The 18,318-nt window shown below is 40.9% G+C and overlaps 1 protein-coding gene across 6 annotated transcripts in view; it reads left to right on the forward strand.

The window, feature by feature from the left end:
- LOC137780748 (glutamate receptor ionotropic, NMDA 2D) overlaps positions 1–18,318 on the forward strand; it is a 93,639-nt gene that overhangs the window by 42,524 nt on the left and 32,797 nt on the right. For 4 of the 6 annotated variants that reach the window (XM_068568943.1, XM_068568944.1, XM_068568945.1 and 1 more), the window contains one exon: positions 1,122–1,166. Coding sequence is in view for 1 of the 6 variants with exons in the window: in XM_068568942.1 (XP_068425043.1) it covers positions 8,950–9,131 (182 nt within the window). In the remaining 5 variants the exon portion in view is untranslated. Of the gene's footprint in view, positions 1–1,121; positions 1,167–8,773; positions 9,132–18,318 lie in introns of those variants that run through there. The other 2 variants (XM_068568942.1, XM_068568947.1) reach the window with 2 other exon arrangements.

Raw genomic sequence — 18,318 nt, forward strand, 5'->3', positions numbered from 1 at the left:
CTATGGCTTGCATTATCCCTTTGTGTATTTGTGAGTCAGAGAGAGAGAGAGGGAGAGAGGAGGGTGAAGGAAGGAGAGCGAGTCCTTATGTGCATTGGAGGCAGCCAGAAGCCAGTGTGTATCTAAAGGCGTTCAGAGCAGGGATGATCAGAGGGTGTGAGCCCAACACATTCATCAGGGCTCTCCACAGGGACAGAAGTTGAGGCGCACCACAGAGACGAATAAAAATGCTGCGGACCAAAAATAAATAATTTATTCCAGGAATGGAGTGGAGGGGATTTAGAGACAAGTATGTGTGGAAAGGGGAAGGGCAGAGGAATGGATTTGGGCTGCGTTGGGTGTGAGATAGAGGGGAGCACTGTGGCCCTGAACTTTTTCCTATTCCACACACCACCACTGAAAGGAAATTCAATTTCCACTTTCCTTCACTCTCAGCCTTGTGTATGAGAGCGGGAGGTGGTAGGGAGAGAGAGAGAGAGAGAGAGACTCAGCGACTGAATGCAAAGTAAATGCACACATATAGTGTAGTATGCCGAGTGGAGAAATCTAAAGAAAGTTGAAATGGCACCTTTAGCTGTTTTAAAAACACGGCGGTGCTCAATTGCCTCTCTTCTTCATTGAAGCTTTTTCCCACCCTCTGTCTCCATCTCATCCAACCGGCTCCCAACACACTGTCTTGCTTCATGTCTCCATTGTTAATACCATGCGTCCATGTAGGCACAGAAAGTCATCCCAAATTGACAAATGGCTGTTTAAGGCAGCACCGTGTGGTAATTTTTGGATATTCCCTACGGCTCGAGGTCTGTTTGTTTAACAAGATCCGCGCCAGATGGAGGAACTTACCAGTCACAGTGAGAGCAAACAACAGAACTGGAAATCCTAAATAAAAGAGTTACATCACGTTTATCAATGAACAGGATATTCTAACGGTTCATTGGAGCAGCCCTGACACTGCAGCCAGATACGTTGCTCAAAACCTCCATTTCGACCTGTGTGAACAAGTTTTTATTTCAGATTGAGCATGCTGCCAATCAAACACCACTCCTCTGAGACACTAGCAGTGTTCTCACAAGCTCTCACTCCTTGTGGTCAACGTCTTTCTATCTGTCTTTCTCTTTCAGTGGGATCTGACAGGGTTGAAAGAGCAGGAATCCCGCAGCATAAAAGTAAGTTCTATGTCTTAATCTACCTCATAAGCATTTAAAATTGTTGTCAACCAATTTGATTTGCTTGTGTATTAGCCTTAATTTTGGCAGCACAATTTCGATGACAAGCAATCGTTGACGTCCTTTTATTTCATGACTAATTTATAATAACAAAAAACTATATTGACAACAGAAATGACGGCGACATCTCTGTTCATTAAGCCCTAATGAGTGAAGACGAGACAGTGAGATTACAATTAACATCTATAAGCATTGGCTGTTTTTGTTTTTAATCAATCATTTATCTGTGCGACTGCGAGTACAAGTTCTCATTGCGTTAGTGATTAGCTTGCCTTGCTCTGCTAACATATTGTTTAATTTAACAGAGCCGAGCTAGCTTACAGTAACCATCTTCTCCTAAAAGAGGATTTATGGGTTCTTACGATTTATAAACAGACGCCAACTTATTCGGTGAGCATTTAACATAATTCAAAATAAATTTTAGCTCCACATAATTATGTGATGTTTCCCAGATAATTCTTGTCTGCCTTAACGACGCGCTTTACATATTGTTTTAAATGCTAATTTTTTTAATTGGAGTTCTACTGAGTGAAACATGTTGAATTTCGTGGAAGTCCGTCGTAATTCAGAAATACATTCTCATCATTTAGAGGGCTAACAATATAGTTAAAGGTTACTTCTCAATTTTCTTCTTTTTTTTCATCAAACTTTCCTCAACTGAGGAGATGTTTCAAGAATCAACTGAGGTGGTAACGAAACTAAACTGACTCCCATAATGCACCACCAACCTCACACCTGCTTGGCTTTCCCCTCTTCAACCAAATTTAAAAAATTTAAATAAAAATCAAGGCTGGTTACTCTTGATTTGTCCAATCAAGGCAATTAAAGAAATGTTTTTAACTGTTTGTGATAATGATGACTAAAACATTGACTGAACAAAGACTAAAATGAAAACTCAGTTCCACTGTCTAAATATTGACAAAAACTACACTTGCGCACAACATATGTGATGGTATTGTTTGATGAATATTTGCAAAATGTTAGCGTGGGATAAATAAATATGCCTCAGTATACTGTAAAAATGAATTGATAGTAACATTTGTATGACTGTATCATGTTCAAAACATGCACCACCTGGGACGCAAATGAAAATGAAACCCGCTTCTCTCTGCTTTCACTTTTAATTTCTTTAAAAACCAAATCCACTTCTTGTAAAAATACATCATCAACAATGAGCTGACTTACCGAGCCAGAAGATCCACATTTCATTTCAGTCAAAAGAAAAAACAACTCTTCTATGAACACGCACCGTTTATACTTGTGTTTGTGGGTATTGTCAGTGTCTTTAGTAGGATTTGTTTAGTTTATTGTGTCAGTGATTTCAGCTGCAGGCCATCTGCTTTTGTTTATCATTTGTCTTATGAATTGGATTTTTCAATAACATAGAAAGTGAAAGCAAGCTATTGCAGCCAATTTACAAGTTCCAGATGGTGGGCCTTCTTAAAAGCACATGGATGCAGGGTGAGAGTCTTAAGTTAAGTAAAAGTAGCTACCCCTTTATTGTAAAAATACTTGATTACAAGTAAATGTCCTGCATTGATATTTTACTTTAAATTACTACGAGGAACTTTCTTCTGTGTGGTTTTGGCGGTCCCTGTGTTTAAGTGTCAGGGTTTAATGTTAATTAATGAGCTACATTCCACCATAAGGTCATCACTGAGCTTCATCAACAGTTGGATCTTATTGAGGGGTGAATTTAAAGCTGTTGATAATTGTTTTGATCGATCGATTAGTTGACAGTTCAATAATATTTAATAATAGCAACTATTTTGATAATAAATCAATAATTTTAATAATAGTAACAATAATAAGCAACGCTCTTAATATTTTTTTTAACAATTCCGAACCTTCACTTTTATTTGTTCTGTATAATTAAAAACTAGGGCTGGGCAAAGTTTACCAAATTTAACTGATTAATCACATGGTTTTTCTGCGATTAACTGCGGTTAATCACATTCAATAATTAAGTAAAAAACTTGTGTATTGCACACTTTTATTTAAAAGTAATGTTATCAGAACAATATAACAGGCACTCTGGAGCGACAGCAAGTTAACAACAGTATATAAATCAGTTTTCTTTTTTTATGAACGGGTACCAGAAGAAACATTTGTCTTTTATCAATGAACAACATGAACAGTTCAGTCGTAAGGCTCCCCGTTAGGGACAAGCCACTCCCTTTTTTGTCCGTGTTCAGTTTGTTGCTTACGTAAAAAATGTATGGTGAAGACCAGCAATTGATTAATTTTGTACAAAAGCAATAAGTGCTTTTAATGATTTTTCAGTTCAGTTTTTCTTACTCAGTGAGAAAAGTCCAGTCTGTGTTGGCTTGAACAAGTGCAGATCTGCATCTGTTAAACTTCACCACAGAGAATGTTTGTTCTCATGTGTAGGTAGTTCCAAAGAGAACTAACATCAGGATCAGCGGCAGCTTTGCGCATGTGCGATTAATTTTCAATCTGGACGCGGACACTGCACACAAGGCTCCTGTGAGACTGACCGCCTTAACGTGCCCAGCCCTATTGGAAACGTAATCTCTTTCTTGGGAAATTGTCTTTTCTTCACTTCTCTGGAGTCAACAAGCATGAGCAGAGGAACAGCCACTCTGTCATTGCAACTACAATTGTGTCAAAGTGTTTTTCCCTATTCTAATTTGTAACACAAATATCCTGGCAAAATATTTTCACCATCAGACGGTTTCCACTACGGGTTCACTGAAGTATGCAAAGCGACAGACGTAGTGGCCTTACAATTTTCGAAAACGATTGGATTATGAACACATTTCCAACCGGGCATTATTTGAAAGATCTTAAATCTAAACGTTTAATGTTTTGCAAAAAAAATGAGTATTAAAACTTAATTAAGAAAGTGCCACACTGTATCACAGCGGCGGGCCATTAGGGCCTTTCCAGCCTTCTCTGAAACAGAATCGCAAAGTTATAAATATTTCATAATTTAATATATATATATATATATATATATATATATATATATATATATATATATATATATATATATATATATATTTTTTCATAATTAAAAATTATAGCTTTTTGTATAATGTAATTGTTTTCAACAAATACACTACATGCATTATAATGATGTTTGCCTATTAGCTTATTTTCTCATGTCACAGCTGCCTTCATCTGTTCCTCTGCTCCTTCAGGCCTCTCGTATGGCTTCTTGGGACTTGTTTAACAGAATTTTTTTATCCAATCACGTTTCACTTCTCTTCATCTATGTAAGATTAGCCTGGTTAAAATACATGGAAGGGCCTTCGCGAGACCCTAGACGTGTGATTGGTCACAGGGCCCGCGTGACCATTAACATGCGTTACGATTGTTCAGTGAAGCTGCCATTTCAAACCTAGTATCCTGTATCAACAACTTTTTTTTTACAAAACTCAAAATGTTCTCTCAAAAACTCTTAGTACTGCACGGTGAAAGTCCTACGATCAAATGTTTACCTCAAGCAAAGAGTGAAAGAGAAGGATTATCAGCACAACGGATGTTAATTTACTTAACTGTTATCTGTTCGAGGAGCTTTCTGGTCTATGAAGCTGGATAGTTTAGTGATCAATAATGCATTATATTTTGTTTGTTATACTTTGTGAGTCCGATCCAAATCTGCAACATAACCAGTAAAATCTCTTTGTCAGGTAAATTAAAACAATGTTTTCCTCTGAAGTAGAAGTACATCACAATACCGCACAGTGAATGTTTTGCTGCATTAAAATGTATCAGCACAATTAACTTAGATTTACTAAATGACTGTTCAAGGTGGAGCTTACAAAGTAGTATGCTGGGTAGTGAAATAAATAACCATGCATTAACATTTTCAATATATTCTTTGAGTGAAATCTGAATCAGCAATGTAACAGTCAGAAGTAGCGACGACGCTAAAGTCTGCCCCTGCTGTTATTTCCTGTGAACCAGACTGTGGACTTATTTCCCTGTTGTTTCTGACCTTGAGTGGCTGCAGCATCGAGTGTGAAGTTGTTTGTAGCGCTTCTCGAGAATCGTGGACAGGCTGAGCACGTTTAAGTATTTGGATTTCTTTAGATTTTTCTGCAGTAAATATTTTCACTTCAAAAACATTTTCATTCATCATATTTACATACTAAACTAACATTTTCAACGGGTTTCAACCTATAGTGTATTCTTACATTTGCATATAAGATATTTAAAGTATCACAATAAATAATAATAAAACTATTTCAACAACATTGAATGTTTCTGTGCATCTGTGTACACAGTATATGTGTAATTGTGCATGTGTGTGTGTGAGAGAAGAAACCCTATTGTTTGACTATTAGCTCAGCGCTAAACAGATGCGTAAATAGAGATAGTGGTGCCCCGTCACATCAGATTAGACCAAACAACCAAAATCAAACTGTTTGTCTCACTCGATCTCCCACACACAGACACACACATGCTCTCACACACAGTAGGTGGGACTGGGAAAAACAAACAGACATCAGCAAAGCAATGTGCCTCAATAACACGTCCAACTTTTATTAACCACAACAGGAAAACACTCTTCTGCGCTGTAACTATCATGTCAATGTACTCAGACATTGTAGTGCTACAGGAGAATACTGACACACACTGTGGAGTAAATACATTGATGACGCATACCATCACATGCCTCATAAACCCTAAGGTTGCCACTCCAATATCTCCATCGGCCCTAGGCAAAGCGGAGAGACCGCCATAAAGACAGGAAGGAAGAGAGCGAGAGAGCGAGAGGAGCACGTGGTAAGCGGTGATGATGAAGTGATTGATGAATGCAAATGAAGATGAACGCATGTGGCAAATGCAGATAACAAGACGAATATGAAGAGTACAGCGGCTGGTTCACCTTTTACCCGTAACAGAAAATATGAATAGCTGATGTGTATCTGGCCTATTAATACCACAGCAGCGACAGTGAACGCACCACTGAATCCGATATGGATCCCTTATCACAAATCGTATGGCCCAGAAACAGCGGCCATCTATACCATGTGGAGCCTAATCGCTGAGCTGGGTTGAGCAGATCAGCCTAATTGCCCTCCATCACAACTTTATTGCCATATGGACTGAAGCCTAAAACTGACCATAGATCAGTGTACGAGTAGCAGCAATTTATGTTCCTAATTGTTTGTTGTTTGTTAGTGCGACATCATGCTATCACAAAACATTTAGGGGGGAAACAGAGTGGCTTTGTGTGTATCTGCGCCTAGGCAACTGTTTTAATAATTCATTAATTGTTATAGTCGTTTTTCAAGCACAGATTCAAAACATCTCCTCATTTTAAAATATTTTCTCTGTCTTACATCATTGCACTGTAAACTGAGTATTTTTGGGTTTTGAACTGTTGGTCGGACAAAACTAGCGAGACATATTTTTTGTTCTTCTTTCACTATTTCCACCATTGTTGATGGTTTATTGAGAAAATAATCATTTGGTAAAGAAAGTAATCCTGAGTTGCTGCCCTGTATGTACACCTGTAGGTGCAATGTGATTCACACTGCAGTGGTCAGCAACACCTATGGAAATTAATGCGCTGTAATTCGTAGATTTCCCAAGAAATGCATTTGTATATAATCCACACAATTATAAACCAGGAAGTCTAATTAAAGGCCGCAGAAAGCCACATTTGGGAGTTGAGTGGAATGGATGGATTTCCATTTTCTAGTAGATTGAAGGATCTGTTCAATATACATGTTTTCTCGTTCAGCTCTACTAATATTAAACCATACAGGTAGTTTATTGGCTTTTAAAGTATCCATCTCTGAGATTACCGCCTCCCTGTCAAGAGTTTTTCGTAGAACGACTTTCTCCCAAGGAAATATTAAAACTTTTGACAGCTTGCTCTGTGGATTATCCAGAGTAATGAGGACATTTTGGAAAAAGAGATGTTGGTGGAAACTTTAAGTCTTATTTCTTCAATTCTGTCAGAAAACACAAACAAAACTCCATTCAGCTCTTTTGTGGAGTGGAAGCTGATGAGATCTCAAAACCAGTGCACATGAAACCCAAACGATCTGCATCGGCTGGAAGTTTAGTTTTTTTTTTTTTTTTTTTTTTACATTTTTGATGATTTGGGTAAAGGATGAAAACATAAAACATCTAAACACACACACACACACAGACCCACGCGCGCGCGCGCACACACACACACACACACAATATGTCCTATTTAGAGGCAAAGCCAATAATGATTGTAATTGCATCTTGTGTATTGTTGAATTAGATTGAGCAGAGTGTGCATCCATCACTTACCAAACCTCCGGGGGCGAAAGATACATTTCTATACAGGGAGACATTTTTCCTGCTTGTCCTTAAGCATTTGTCACATTTAAGCCCTCGTCCTATCCCTCTCTCTCTCTCTCCCTCTCTCTCTCTCTCTCTCTGTCTCTCTCTGTGGACTGTATATTTTACTATGTATTTATCTGTACGTGATCACGAAAGACAATCAAAGGTCTGATGAAAAGGTTAAACCCCAATAACCAGAACAGAGTCGCCTCACAAACAGTCTGCTGGTGATCTGAGGTTAACGATTACTCAGTTGATCAGTGATGAGTCCAGATTACACACAGAGGAAAGGGAGGATGACTGAGTGGAGTACACACATCCCCAATTGATTGGACCGTCTGCATCTCCCGAAGTTCACATCAAAAGAGAATTATAAACAAAACGTAATCTAGCACAGCCTACTGTAACATTTCTCCTTAGCAAATGCTGATAAAAAAAGTTGCTTAAATATAAATATCTTATTTCAGCTCTGAAGCCAAAACATCAGGAGTTCAGAAACTGAGCTGCAGTGTTGTAACGCGGCATGTTCCCCCTCTCTGCAGGCTGCTCACACATGCTCACTGACATGCTATGTAGTTTCTCATTCCTGCGCCAGTGTGCGCGCACACACACACACACACACACACACACACACACACGCACACACAGGCACGCAGGCATGCAGCTCTCCATGCAAAGACGCACTGGGCAGGGTGACACTCACATGTGGATCCACAGACGCTGGTGTGGCGCCTCCGTTTTGCTTGGAGAAGCAGAAAGAGGTGATAGGAGGCAGGAGAGAAAGGCAGGACAGCGAGGGAGGGATGCAGGGAGGCAGCCAGAGATGGATGGATGGATGGATGGATGGGTGGAGGGGAGGGGAGGGAGGGAAATGCGGAGGGACGCAAGGGAGGGAGGAGAGGGGGTTGGGGGGCAATGAGAGGGCTGAGTGGTTCTAGTAAATATTTATATTGCAGTATGATACGCGCAAGAGTGGAAGAGAGATATAGATAGAGAGAGAAAGAGAGAGAGAGAGAGAGAGAGAGAGAGAGAGAGAGAGAGAGAGAGAGTGGGGGACCGGCAGAGAGGGGGAGATATAGAGCGTCCATCCCTTTATTAATTTTATTCCGGACCGCTAAGTTTAGCATTCAACACGTGTCGCCAGTGATGGAGAGAGGGAGGGAGGGGGGAGGAAACGAGAGAGAGAGAGAGAGAGGGAAGGAGGGAGGGAGAGAGAGGTTGACGGTTGCTAGGTGACGGGGCGCATATACTGAATTTTAACAAAAGAACAGGGAAAGAGGGAGAGAGAGAGAGAGGGAGAGAGAGAGAGCGAGTGTGTGAGAGAGAGGAGAGGAGAGAGGGAGGGAGAGAGGTAAAGAGAGAGAGCGGAGAAATTGAATACATGTAGAACATATATTTATATATATATATACACACATATATATATATGTATATATACATATATATATTTAGATATATATATTTTCCCAGCGTGAGTGTGTGTGTGCGTGTGTGGTGGCGGCGGCGGTGGGGGGGGGGACACCCGCAAAACGGATACCTCAAAAAGGAAGGATGTGAAAAAGGATGGAGGGACGCAGGAAAAGAGGGGGGAAAGGCTGGTGAAAAACAGTAAGTACATTTATTTTCAATGATATTTGCAGTGCGGAGGCATTTTTTTTTCCTCTTCTTCTCCGCTCCACGCCGCGCACACACGTACACAGACTGTGTGCCGCTTAGATTAATTGCGGCTTGGGCAGTGCGAGGGTGCTGCGCGTCATTGAGACAGGAATAGGGAGCTCGGGTGTCGGCATCTGTACGGCCGCTTGTGATGGAGCGATGGATGCTCGGGGATGGAGAGGTGGAAACGGCCGGCGCACCGGAGCTTTGACCCCTCTGTCATTGCTGCGCCTGGAAACTCACGAGCCTCTTAGCCCCTTAACGCATACGCTCCTCACAGCAGCCGGCACACATATTCCGACGATACACACGCTCTCAGATTACCGGTAGTTCAATTAATCATATAGACTAAACCTTTGGGCTATGATTTTGTCTGCAAGGAATTTTCTATGCATTATTAATAAAGACAGAGAGTTTGGGTTTCGTTTAAGTCTTTAAACACCGGCGCTGGCTGCAGTTTCCTCCTCACTCTGCTGCGGATGTATTAATTGAGGTGATCATATCTGTTGATGCTCATTTTCTCAGGCTGCGTGGTCAATGTTAGTGCGCGAATGTGTGCGTGTGTGTGTGTGCGCGCGCGCGCGCGCGTGTGTGTCCGTGCGTGCGTGAGTGAGTGCGTCTGCTTGCTCGTCCTATATCCACCGCTAAGCCCGCAAGATTGCCGATCAGTTTTTCCTCTTGATCTATTTATATCCCGATACGCTGGATATTTGGGCGTATGGCAGCACACAGTTATCCCTCTGTTGCCACCGAGGAATCTACCCCGACGGGCTGACTTGTCTCAAACACTCTCAGACAGCTGGAACAGGCGTTTCTTTCCCCAGCTGGGTGAAGGAGTGTGTGAGAGATTTCACTCTGTAGGTAGATTTCTAAATTTGCATCCCCTGTGGGAGCCCAAATAACTTTTGTTTTGGCCTTGCAGTGAGTGAATAACAGGTGGAAACCCGAACCACTAGCACCACCAATTTTTTTATGGTACAAAAATGAAAGATGTTGGACCACCGAAGGGTCCACAAGATCTTTCTGTTGAACTGGAGGGGGGGGGGGGAGGAAGGAAGGAGAAGCACAGTGTTGCTTCTCTTACAGATTTGCTGCAGTGATTGTGAGTGCAAGATCAAATGCATGGGCTTGCTCTGTGAGGCCACTGAATGCATTTATCCAGATGGAAATTGGAATTATTGCGTTTGTTTTTCCATTTCTGTGGGGTGTTTTGGTGTCTCTCTCCTCTCTCAGCTGAACGCTCCAGCCAGTATCCATTTCAATCAGCTCTCTCACTCACAGGTGACATGCTCTGTTCAGTTTATCATTTTCCCTCGCAAGACCCGTGAAATGTCCACACAGGCGTACTGCAGCAGTGTGCTGCATGCACTGCTGCCCGTAAAGTGTTGCCTTCAGTGTCAGCAGAGCCCGATCTGTCGTACAGTTGCCCAGAGAGATCCGTACTGTACCAGCTGTGAGTCAGGGGCAGAAGGGGAGGAGAGCGAAGAGGAGAGGTGATGAGAGAGACAGAAGGTGTGGAGGGAGGCAGAGATGAGAGAAGGTGTGAGGAGGAAGAGGAGGAGGAGGAGGAGGGAAGGCACGAGGGGAGAACCGGGTGAGAGATTGGAAAAAGCAGCAGCACGAAGGGGCGAGTAAGAGCGGGCTGGCTGGAATGGAATGGAAGGCAGAGATGAGAGGGATAGAGTCAACATTTGTGTGCTTGTTTTCTCCAACCCCCTGCTCTTCATCAATTTCACCTCATTGATTCATTGACTTTTGCACAGAAACATTCAAGCTTAGCTCAATCCCCTCCCCCCATCACCTCTCTCTCTTTTCTTCTCCCAATCCCCCTGTTTCTTCTTGCCTCAATCCTTTCCGTCTCTTCTCTCACCCCTTGCAACCTGTGACTTCCTCTGCACAGTTTCCTTTTCCCTTCCCTCTCTTTCTCCCGCCTCCCCCTTTCATCATTTGTTTGATGCAACATTAGCGGATAGTTTCCTCAATCCTGCCGCCCAACCACACCACTCTCCCACCCTTTCCACGCGTTGCAGCCAGTGTTCTCTTTAATACCACTAATTAAGGTAAAGCTCGTTAACATAGAACATCAATTAGTGTTTAACGAGATCAGAGGCTGGTGTTTTGGAGCGATTACTGTACTCCCCTCTCCCGGTGTTCCTCTCTGGACTTCACCCCGCGTTGTGTTGCTGAACGTGTTGCATGTTCACTGTTGCGAGACACAAGTTTCACACTTGTGGTGGCAGTGGGGTGTCATGTGAGGTGATCAATTGTTTGAATGTTAAATAAATGTCCTGAAGGATTTGTGTACGCCAATACAAAAGTCATGAACTACAAATCCATATTGTCTCCTAATAACATCTCTGACAAGCGTTCATTAAATATACAAATCCATATAATTTCAGTGAAGAATGCCCGCCATTAAAATCAGCAGGGGTCACAATTTATCTGATTCACTCTTCTCTGGAATTAAGTACTTGTCTAAATTGCCAACGATAGTCTTATTAAACGCAGGACCTGACTTTGTCTTTGATGCAGCCTTTGACATGATATTAAAACTAAATACGTTATCAATTAATACATTACTATTCAACATATTCACAGTTTGAGATGAATGTTAATCAGTTTTAAAGACTGAAAAAAATGACAATTTGGTTCTCTAAAAGTGTAAAATTTTAGAAATTTTAATTAATTAATTGATTAAACAACAGAAAAAATAGTAAGATACTATTTTGATAGTTTTTTTAAACAGTTTTCAATCAAAAACTGGAAAAAATGGCATAGATATTTTGGATCCAACTTCTCCAATGTGCTCAGTTTTCACTGTAAACCAAATGTCTTTGAGACCTCACCTTGAACTCTGGAAAGTTGTGATGGCACGTGTTTACGAAACTGCCTGCATATTAATTGATAATAAAAAAAAGAGTTAGAAGAGACTCATGAACTCCTTTATTTACTTAACTGCATAGATTTAAATGTCACGTTGAAATGCAAAACAAAAAGAGTAACGTTGGATTTAGCAATAGTCATATTTATTAGTGTTACTACATTAGTATTTAAACAGTATCTCAGGGAGCTGCCAAGCTATCAGTGACATCTCAAAGTACCCACCGCTAATTAGACGTAATAGTGACATTATGATGTATTTCATTATAACAAGTTGCAGGGGAAAACAAAAAATGATGTAGTGCTATGTTGGCAAACCGGGCTTCATTTGTGAAGCTCGGTTCACCACAAGTTTTTAGAGAGTGGAGGGTCTGGATAGATAGCTCCGATACTGAACTGCAGCGGCACACGGTCGTTTAGTAAGCGCGATTAAAATGCAGTTTTTTATAAGGAAGAATGGTACAGTATTGCAATAATCAACATGAAAACAAAATTGTTATGCCGTAGAAACTTAGAAATAACTTTAATATCACCTGAACATCTGAGGATTTCTCTTCAGTAAGGTGGCAGCTGCTGCTCTTCAGCAACCCCGAGGTGCTGCCCCTCCGGCTTAGTGCGGACCGGGACTAGCAAAGAGAGTCAAACACATGCTGGAGACGGAACGAGAGGAAGTTTCTTACCAAACAGGTGGAGTTGGAAACAGACAGACATATGGACAGACTGGTAGAGAGACACAGCAGGCACACAGACGAGTTCGAACACACACACACACACACACACACACACACACACAGTGAGGAAGAATTAGCGTACACCTCTTACACGCAGTCGCTATCAAACAGGTGCGCGCACACACACACACACACACACGCACTCGTACACACAAACCTGAGCCAAAGCCCTGCAGCTTGTTTTGGGAATACAAGTCTGGAGGCTGCATTCAGGCACACAGCTTCACATGGTTGCATGCAATACACAATCACACACACACACACACACACACACACAGTCTCAAAAAGTACATTCAGGCAGATACCCATGGGAATGCAGTCAGACACACCCACGCACACACACAAGCAACAAGAGCATCCAAAAATACACACTCGTTGAATATCATATTGCACACAAATACACATCACCAGTAACAGTTCGGGATGAGAGAGGACCTTGGGACCTTGCCTATATATATATATATATATATATATATATATATATATATATATATATATATATATATATATATATATGAGTGCACTTCACATAGACACAGACACACACAACAGAGGAAAGGAGGATGAAGGGAAATGACAGCGGATGGAGAGATGTGCAGGAATGTTTTGCGACATGCAACGCTTTGCAGCAGTGTGGTGCGGTCCTTCATGATGATGGACGGGCAGGAAATGACAGCATAAGTGGTTATTAAAAAGAGGAAATAGGAGCATTTATAAAAACTATGTTATCCTGTGTCTGTGGCCCATGTCGCATGTCACCCTGGGCTGCTGTGTCATGCCTCCTGATCTGTGAGACTTCCCTGCGGTGCATGAGGGCCAGCTTTTCTTCAACATCTTTGTCATTCTCTTCTCAAAGAATCCAGACGCCGGCATTTATAGAAGGCTTTGTACTGGAGTGACGGTGCCGGATTTACGAGGTGCAGGTTACATGTGCTGAGTTGAACCTGTTTCATTGTATTATCACTTCATATAAAAATAGCTTGGCTCTATTTTCTTTCAAGTTTAAACTTGGAATTCCTTCATAAACAGGTGCCGACTATACAGCTGTTACGAATGCAAATGTGTGCGTTTGCACCTGAATGGAATTTGCACAGCGTGTTATCTTCAGTACAGCAAGGAGGGGGAGACAAGGGAAGAAGAGGGATGGAAGATGGTTGAAAGCCTGTGATGAAGATAGTTTGATGTTCCTGGGCTTGTTTTAATGTGCTTCATCTCTTCGTGTAAATAGCTTCAAAAATTGGCATTGTGATTCAAAACAGTCTTTCAGATCCTCTCCTGGTTTCTGACATCGAAAATAACTAAATGTACAATATGCTTGGAATACAGGTAGTCTGACTCAGGGTCGGGATTAATTTGTTCTCAATTCAGGTTTCATTATTCAAATTGGAATTTTTTTTACACATCAAAGCCTTTTTTAGTCTGTCTCCTGAAAGGTGATTAGGAGTGAATACTCTCTTGTCAATTGTGTAAGAGCAATTTCAATCTCATTTTTTTTTGAATGAGCCAATAAATGACCCCAACCTTGGTCTGATGCTGATCAGGCTCATCAATTTTGATTGTTGCGTAATATGTTCAGTGTTAACTGACATATTCTCTATTACGGGCTGCAGCTTTGGGGAAAAAGAATCACCTATTCACCAATTTTACATAGAGCGGTGATGAGAAATAGCAAGGAGATCAATTGATGGCAGTGGATGCTCTGTGTCATTTATACCTGAATATTACAACTGCTGTTTAATTGTCCGTCGGTAGTGTTGCTTTCTGAAGAAGCACTATTCTTGGATTATCTATGCATGCATTCATGTTTCACGTTAAAGAATCAGAATCAGCTTTATTGGCCAATGTGTGTTTACACACACATGAAATTTGACTCTGGTTACATTTGACTCTGGTTACAAGTTGCTCTTAATAAGCAAGATGAATATTAAAAAAAAAGACATTAAAGAAGCAGTAGTCGAAACAGTGCAAAGTACTGCAGATGGAGGAGTCTAATTACTTGTTCATCAGAGTGTCGGCCAGTGGAAAGTAGCTGTTCCTGCGTCTGGTGGTTTTGGCGTACAGTGCTCTGTAGCGTGTTGTGTTTCAACCTTTTGTCTGAGTTTAGAAACTGGATACTAGTCGATAGGGATTAATAATAATGGATAATGATAGGAACGCCTAACAAAAGTAACATGCCATTGATATCTTTATCTGAAATGCCTATATGTACTTTTTTTCATTTTGTTTTGTCTTGTTCTGTTTAGTGTTTGTTTGTGCAATATGGAAAAGACAAAGATTTGTTTATAAAAAAAAAAAGAACGGGAAAACCTCTTGCTATATTGCAACTCATTATTCCGCATTATTCCAAGATGATTAGTCGCACCAGCTAAATAAAATCGAGCCGAAATTAGATGTATTTATTGTGCTAGATATATTCATTGGTTCATTAACCAGTAAACCAGATTTGATCAAGATTGTTCTCGGGAGAACGATGGTTAATATTTGTTGCAGTGAAACAAGCAGCACAGGATGGGCTTCTAGATGTGTCTGCGCAAAGACAACATGGTGGGGTTCTGACATTCCTGTCACTAACCTTTCACCACCTTTTACTCTTGAGAATCATCTGAGGCTACGCAAAAACAAACCCTGTCACTGGTCTCAATCCTCAAATTCCTCTCCCCCGGTTGGGCTTCTGCCTGCATGGGAGTGCATTTCCTGAGCCAGACTGATCCCCCAACGTTTATAGGATAGGCTGACAGAAGTGTTTCTAACACCTTTGGCTATGAGCGGGGGCAGAGCCAGATGTGCTGCGAACGCAGCTGAAACCTGTACACAACATTGTGACATTGCAGCATTAGCTTTTAAGCAGTCAGAATCCAGCTCGACTTCAGCAACATGTGGAACCTGCTACTGGAAGAGAACAGCTTACGCTTTCTCTTCTTCTAAAATGGGTTAACGTGACATCTGCATTCCTCCATACGTGTAACGTCGACACGTGCACGTCTGCTTGTGCGAGTGCACCTGCCGATGAGTGACCTTGTGAGAAAGGCAGGATAGTTATCAGTAAAGGTTTCCCACACCGAGTTAATCTGTTTATCCACAGAATAAACTAAGAATCATTATGATGCAGAGTGAGATACGTTTTTCTGCTCAGAGTCTCGAGAAGCTTCCTGGTTTGTTCCAGAGCGTTTCACCTTACAGGTCCTGAAGAGCTGCAGTGTTGGTTGCTTTTCATCTTGCTTATATAATTAGTGACTTATTTAGATCTGGCGAGGTGATCCTAGTGTCTGGCCAATCAATGAGGGAATTAATGGAAGCGCTGTGGCAAGCAGAGCAGAGCGACACTGTGGCATTGCGACTACCAGCTTGAGATGTAATGAAAAAATAATCCATTTAACGTTATTGTTTTTAAAAAAAAAACTGTGTATTTGTTCCGTGCCGTAACATGATTCCACTAAATTCTGAATATTCCCAGAGTTATTTCTACTGTCTCATCCCATCTGCTGAAAATCTTACATCCAATTTGTTCCTGATTTCAATCTCAATGCGTGTTTGAAAAAAAAACAAAAAAAACCCAACAACAATCAGCCAAGCATTTCATTCATGATTGTACATTATGTAAATGCACAGCTTGAATGCATGTTTATTCTTAGATGATTGCACGGCATTGATAGTTCTGTGATATTGAAGCTATTTCCCCCCCCCGAACACAAAGCCCTCAGAGTTTCTGGATGCCTGTAAAAGGTTGAGCAGTGAGAGACTGTTCTTTTTAAAACAAACATAATATGATAAACCCCCAGGTCCTGCGCTGTAAGGACATCTTGACGGAGGATCCAAAAAGAAAAGCAACTACATAAAACAATTTATATGTACATTGAATTTGTTAAATGATGTGGTCGTCGCCAACCTGGGAGCAGAAGGGGCATGGAGCCGTGCTGCGGTCCTCTGCCCCCGTCTGTATCACATGTCAGGTGTAGAGGTGAGGAAATGAAATATTCTTGTTCCTCGGCCAACCTTAAAGTAAGCACTTATATTATACAAGCTTTGGCAGTGGGCATACAAACCATATGTTCTCCTTATAAAGCATATTTTATTCATTCAAGTCAAGTTAGTATAGGCCAGTGAGGCTTATTGAAATAATACACTGCACGACGTCATGTGAATTCCTGATTTAAGATCCCCAGACAGTGGCCTTTCCACACAAAAGCATGTGACCTTACTGATGTTTATGTTTGAATACTCATGAGAGTAGTACACCATTTGTAACTGATGTTTCCTGAATGGCTGTGTATATATGAAGGTGTGTGTTTGTGTCTGTGTAAGTGTATGAAGATAAAATATTATTTAAATATTCCTGTGCATCCTTTATACACAAATTTATGTTGTTTATGCTGTCTGTAAAACTATAAATATAGTGCATGTGTATTAGCTTGCAATATTCTGAGGATTAAATGGATGACAGGAGGTTGAAAGATAACACGCACGCGCGCACACACACACACACACACACACACACACACACACACACACACACACACACACAAACACACACACACAGAGACAAACAAAGTGAATATTTCAAAATGCCACGTCTGTATTACAAAGCAAAGGGAAATAACTGACAGGCTTTTATTTTTATCAGCTGATTTCTATTTCAGGTAATATGAGTTCATTTTCAAGCATCACTGCAATTACTAGACATGTGCCGGGTTTATATTAAAGCAAAATTAAACACATTCTCCTCTTAGGTAATTATACACCCTGAGCTGAATGCTATGTACTAAAGAGATGAGAGAGATGCGGTAATGTCAAATATTTCATTAATAATCATCCGTCATGGATGTGAATCTGTATCTGGTGTTTCAAAAACCACAGTGGGGAGGACTAAGACGTTTCTTTTTTTTGTGAAAAAATTAGGTCAGAGAATTGTTAGTGCTACACAGCATCCAGGGTCAGCTTCAGCTCATTTCCATCAATCCACAGAGGGAAGGAGTGCCCTCCCATTCAAGTAATGACATTTATCTCCTGAAAGTACGGAAGTGAAGTCCAATTAATTGACACTGTCTCTTGGCAAAAGTGTTTAATCTGAACCCATGAAAAAAAACGTTTGAATTAAAGGCAAGATACTCCGAACTTTAGAGTGAAATACGTGTTGTATGACCACATGGTAATTAAATGGACTTGAAATGTCAGAATAAAAAGAAGAGACGTTAGATGCCAAGGCCACTTTCCCCCGTTCCTGTGATGGCACATTTTAGAGAAAAATGTCTTTGCATTTTTCTAGCATATACGATCGAGAATGTGTCGTTTTATTTTCCACCTTCGGCAGTATTACTTTGTTATAGAAATAAGATTGTAACAGTGATTTTAATCTAGTTCTAATTGTGTGACGTATTTGTCTTAGATTTGTAAACCCCTATTTATTTTTCTTACTCCACATCGGCCCTCACATTTCCCTGTTACACATAAAAAAACGGTGTCAGGTTTATGAAAGCGACCAGCTCTAATCTGGTTATCAGCCTGTGGCATGTGTAATTTACAAATATAAT

The sequence above is a fragment of the Clinocottus analis genome, unplaced genomic scaffold, assembly GCF_023055335.1.
Source record: "Clinocottus analis isolate CAN_PGR_092001 unplaced genomic scaffold, fCliAna1.0.p SCAF_9, whole genome shotgun sequence".
Taxonomy (NCBI): Eukaryota; Metazoa; Chordata; class Actinopteri; order Perciformes; family Cottidae; genus Clinocottus; species Clinocottus analis.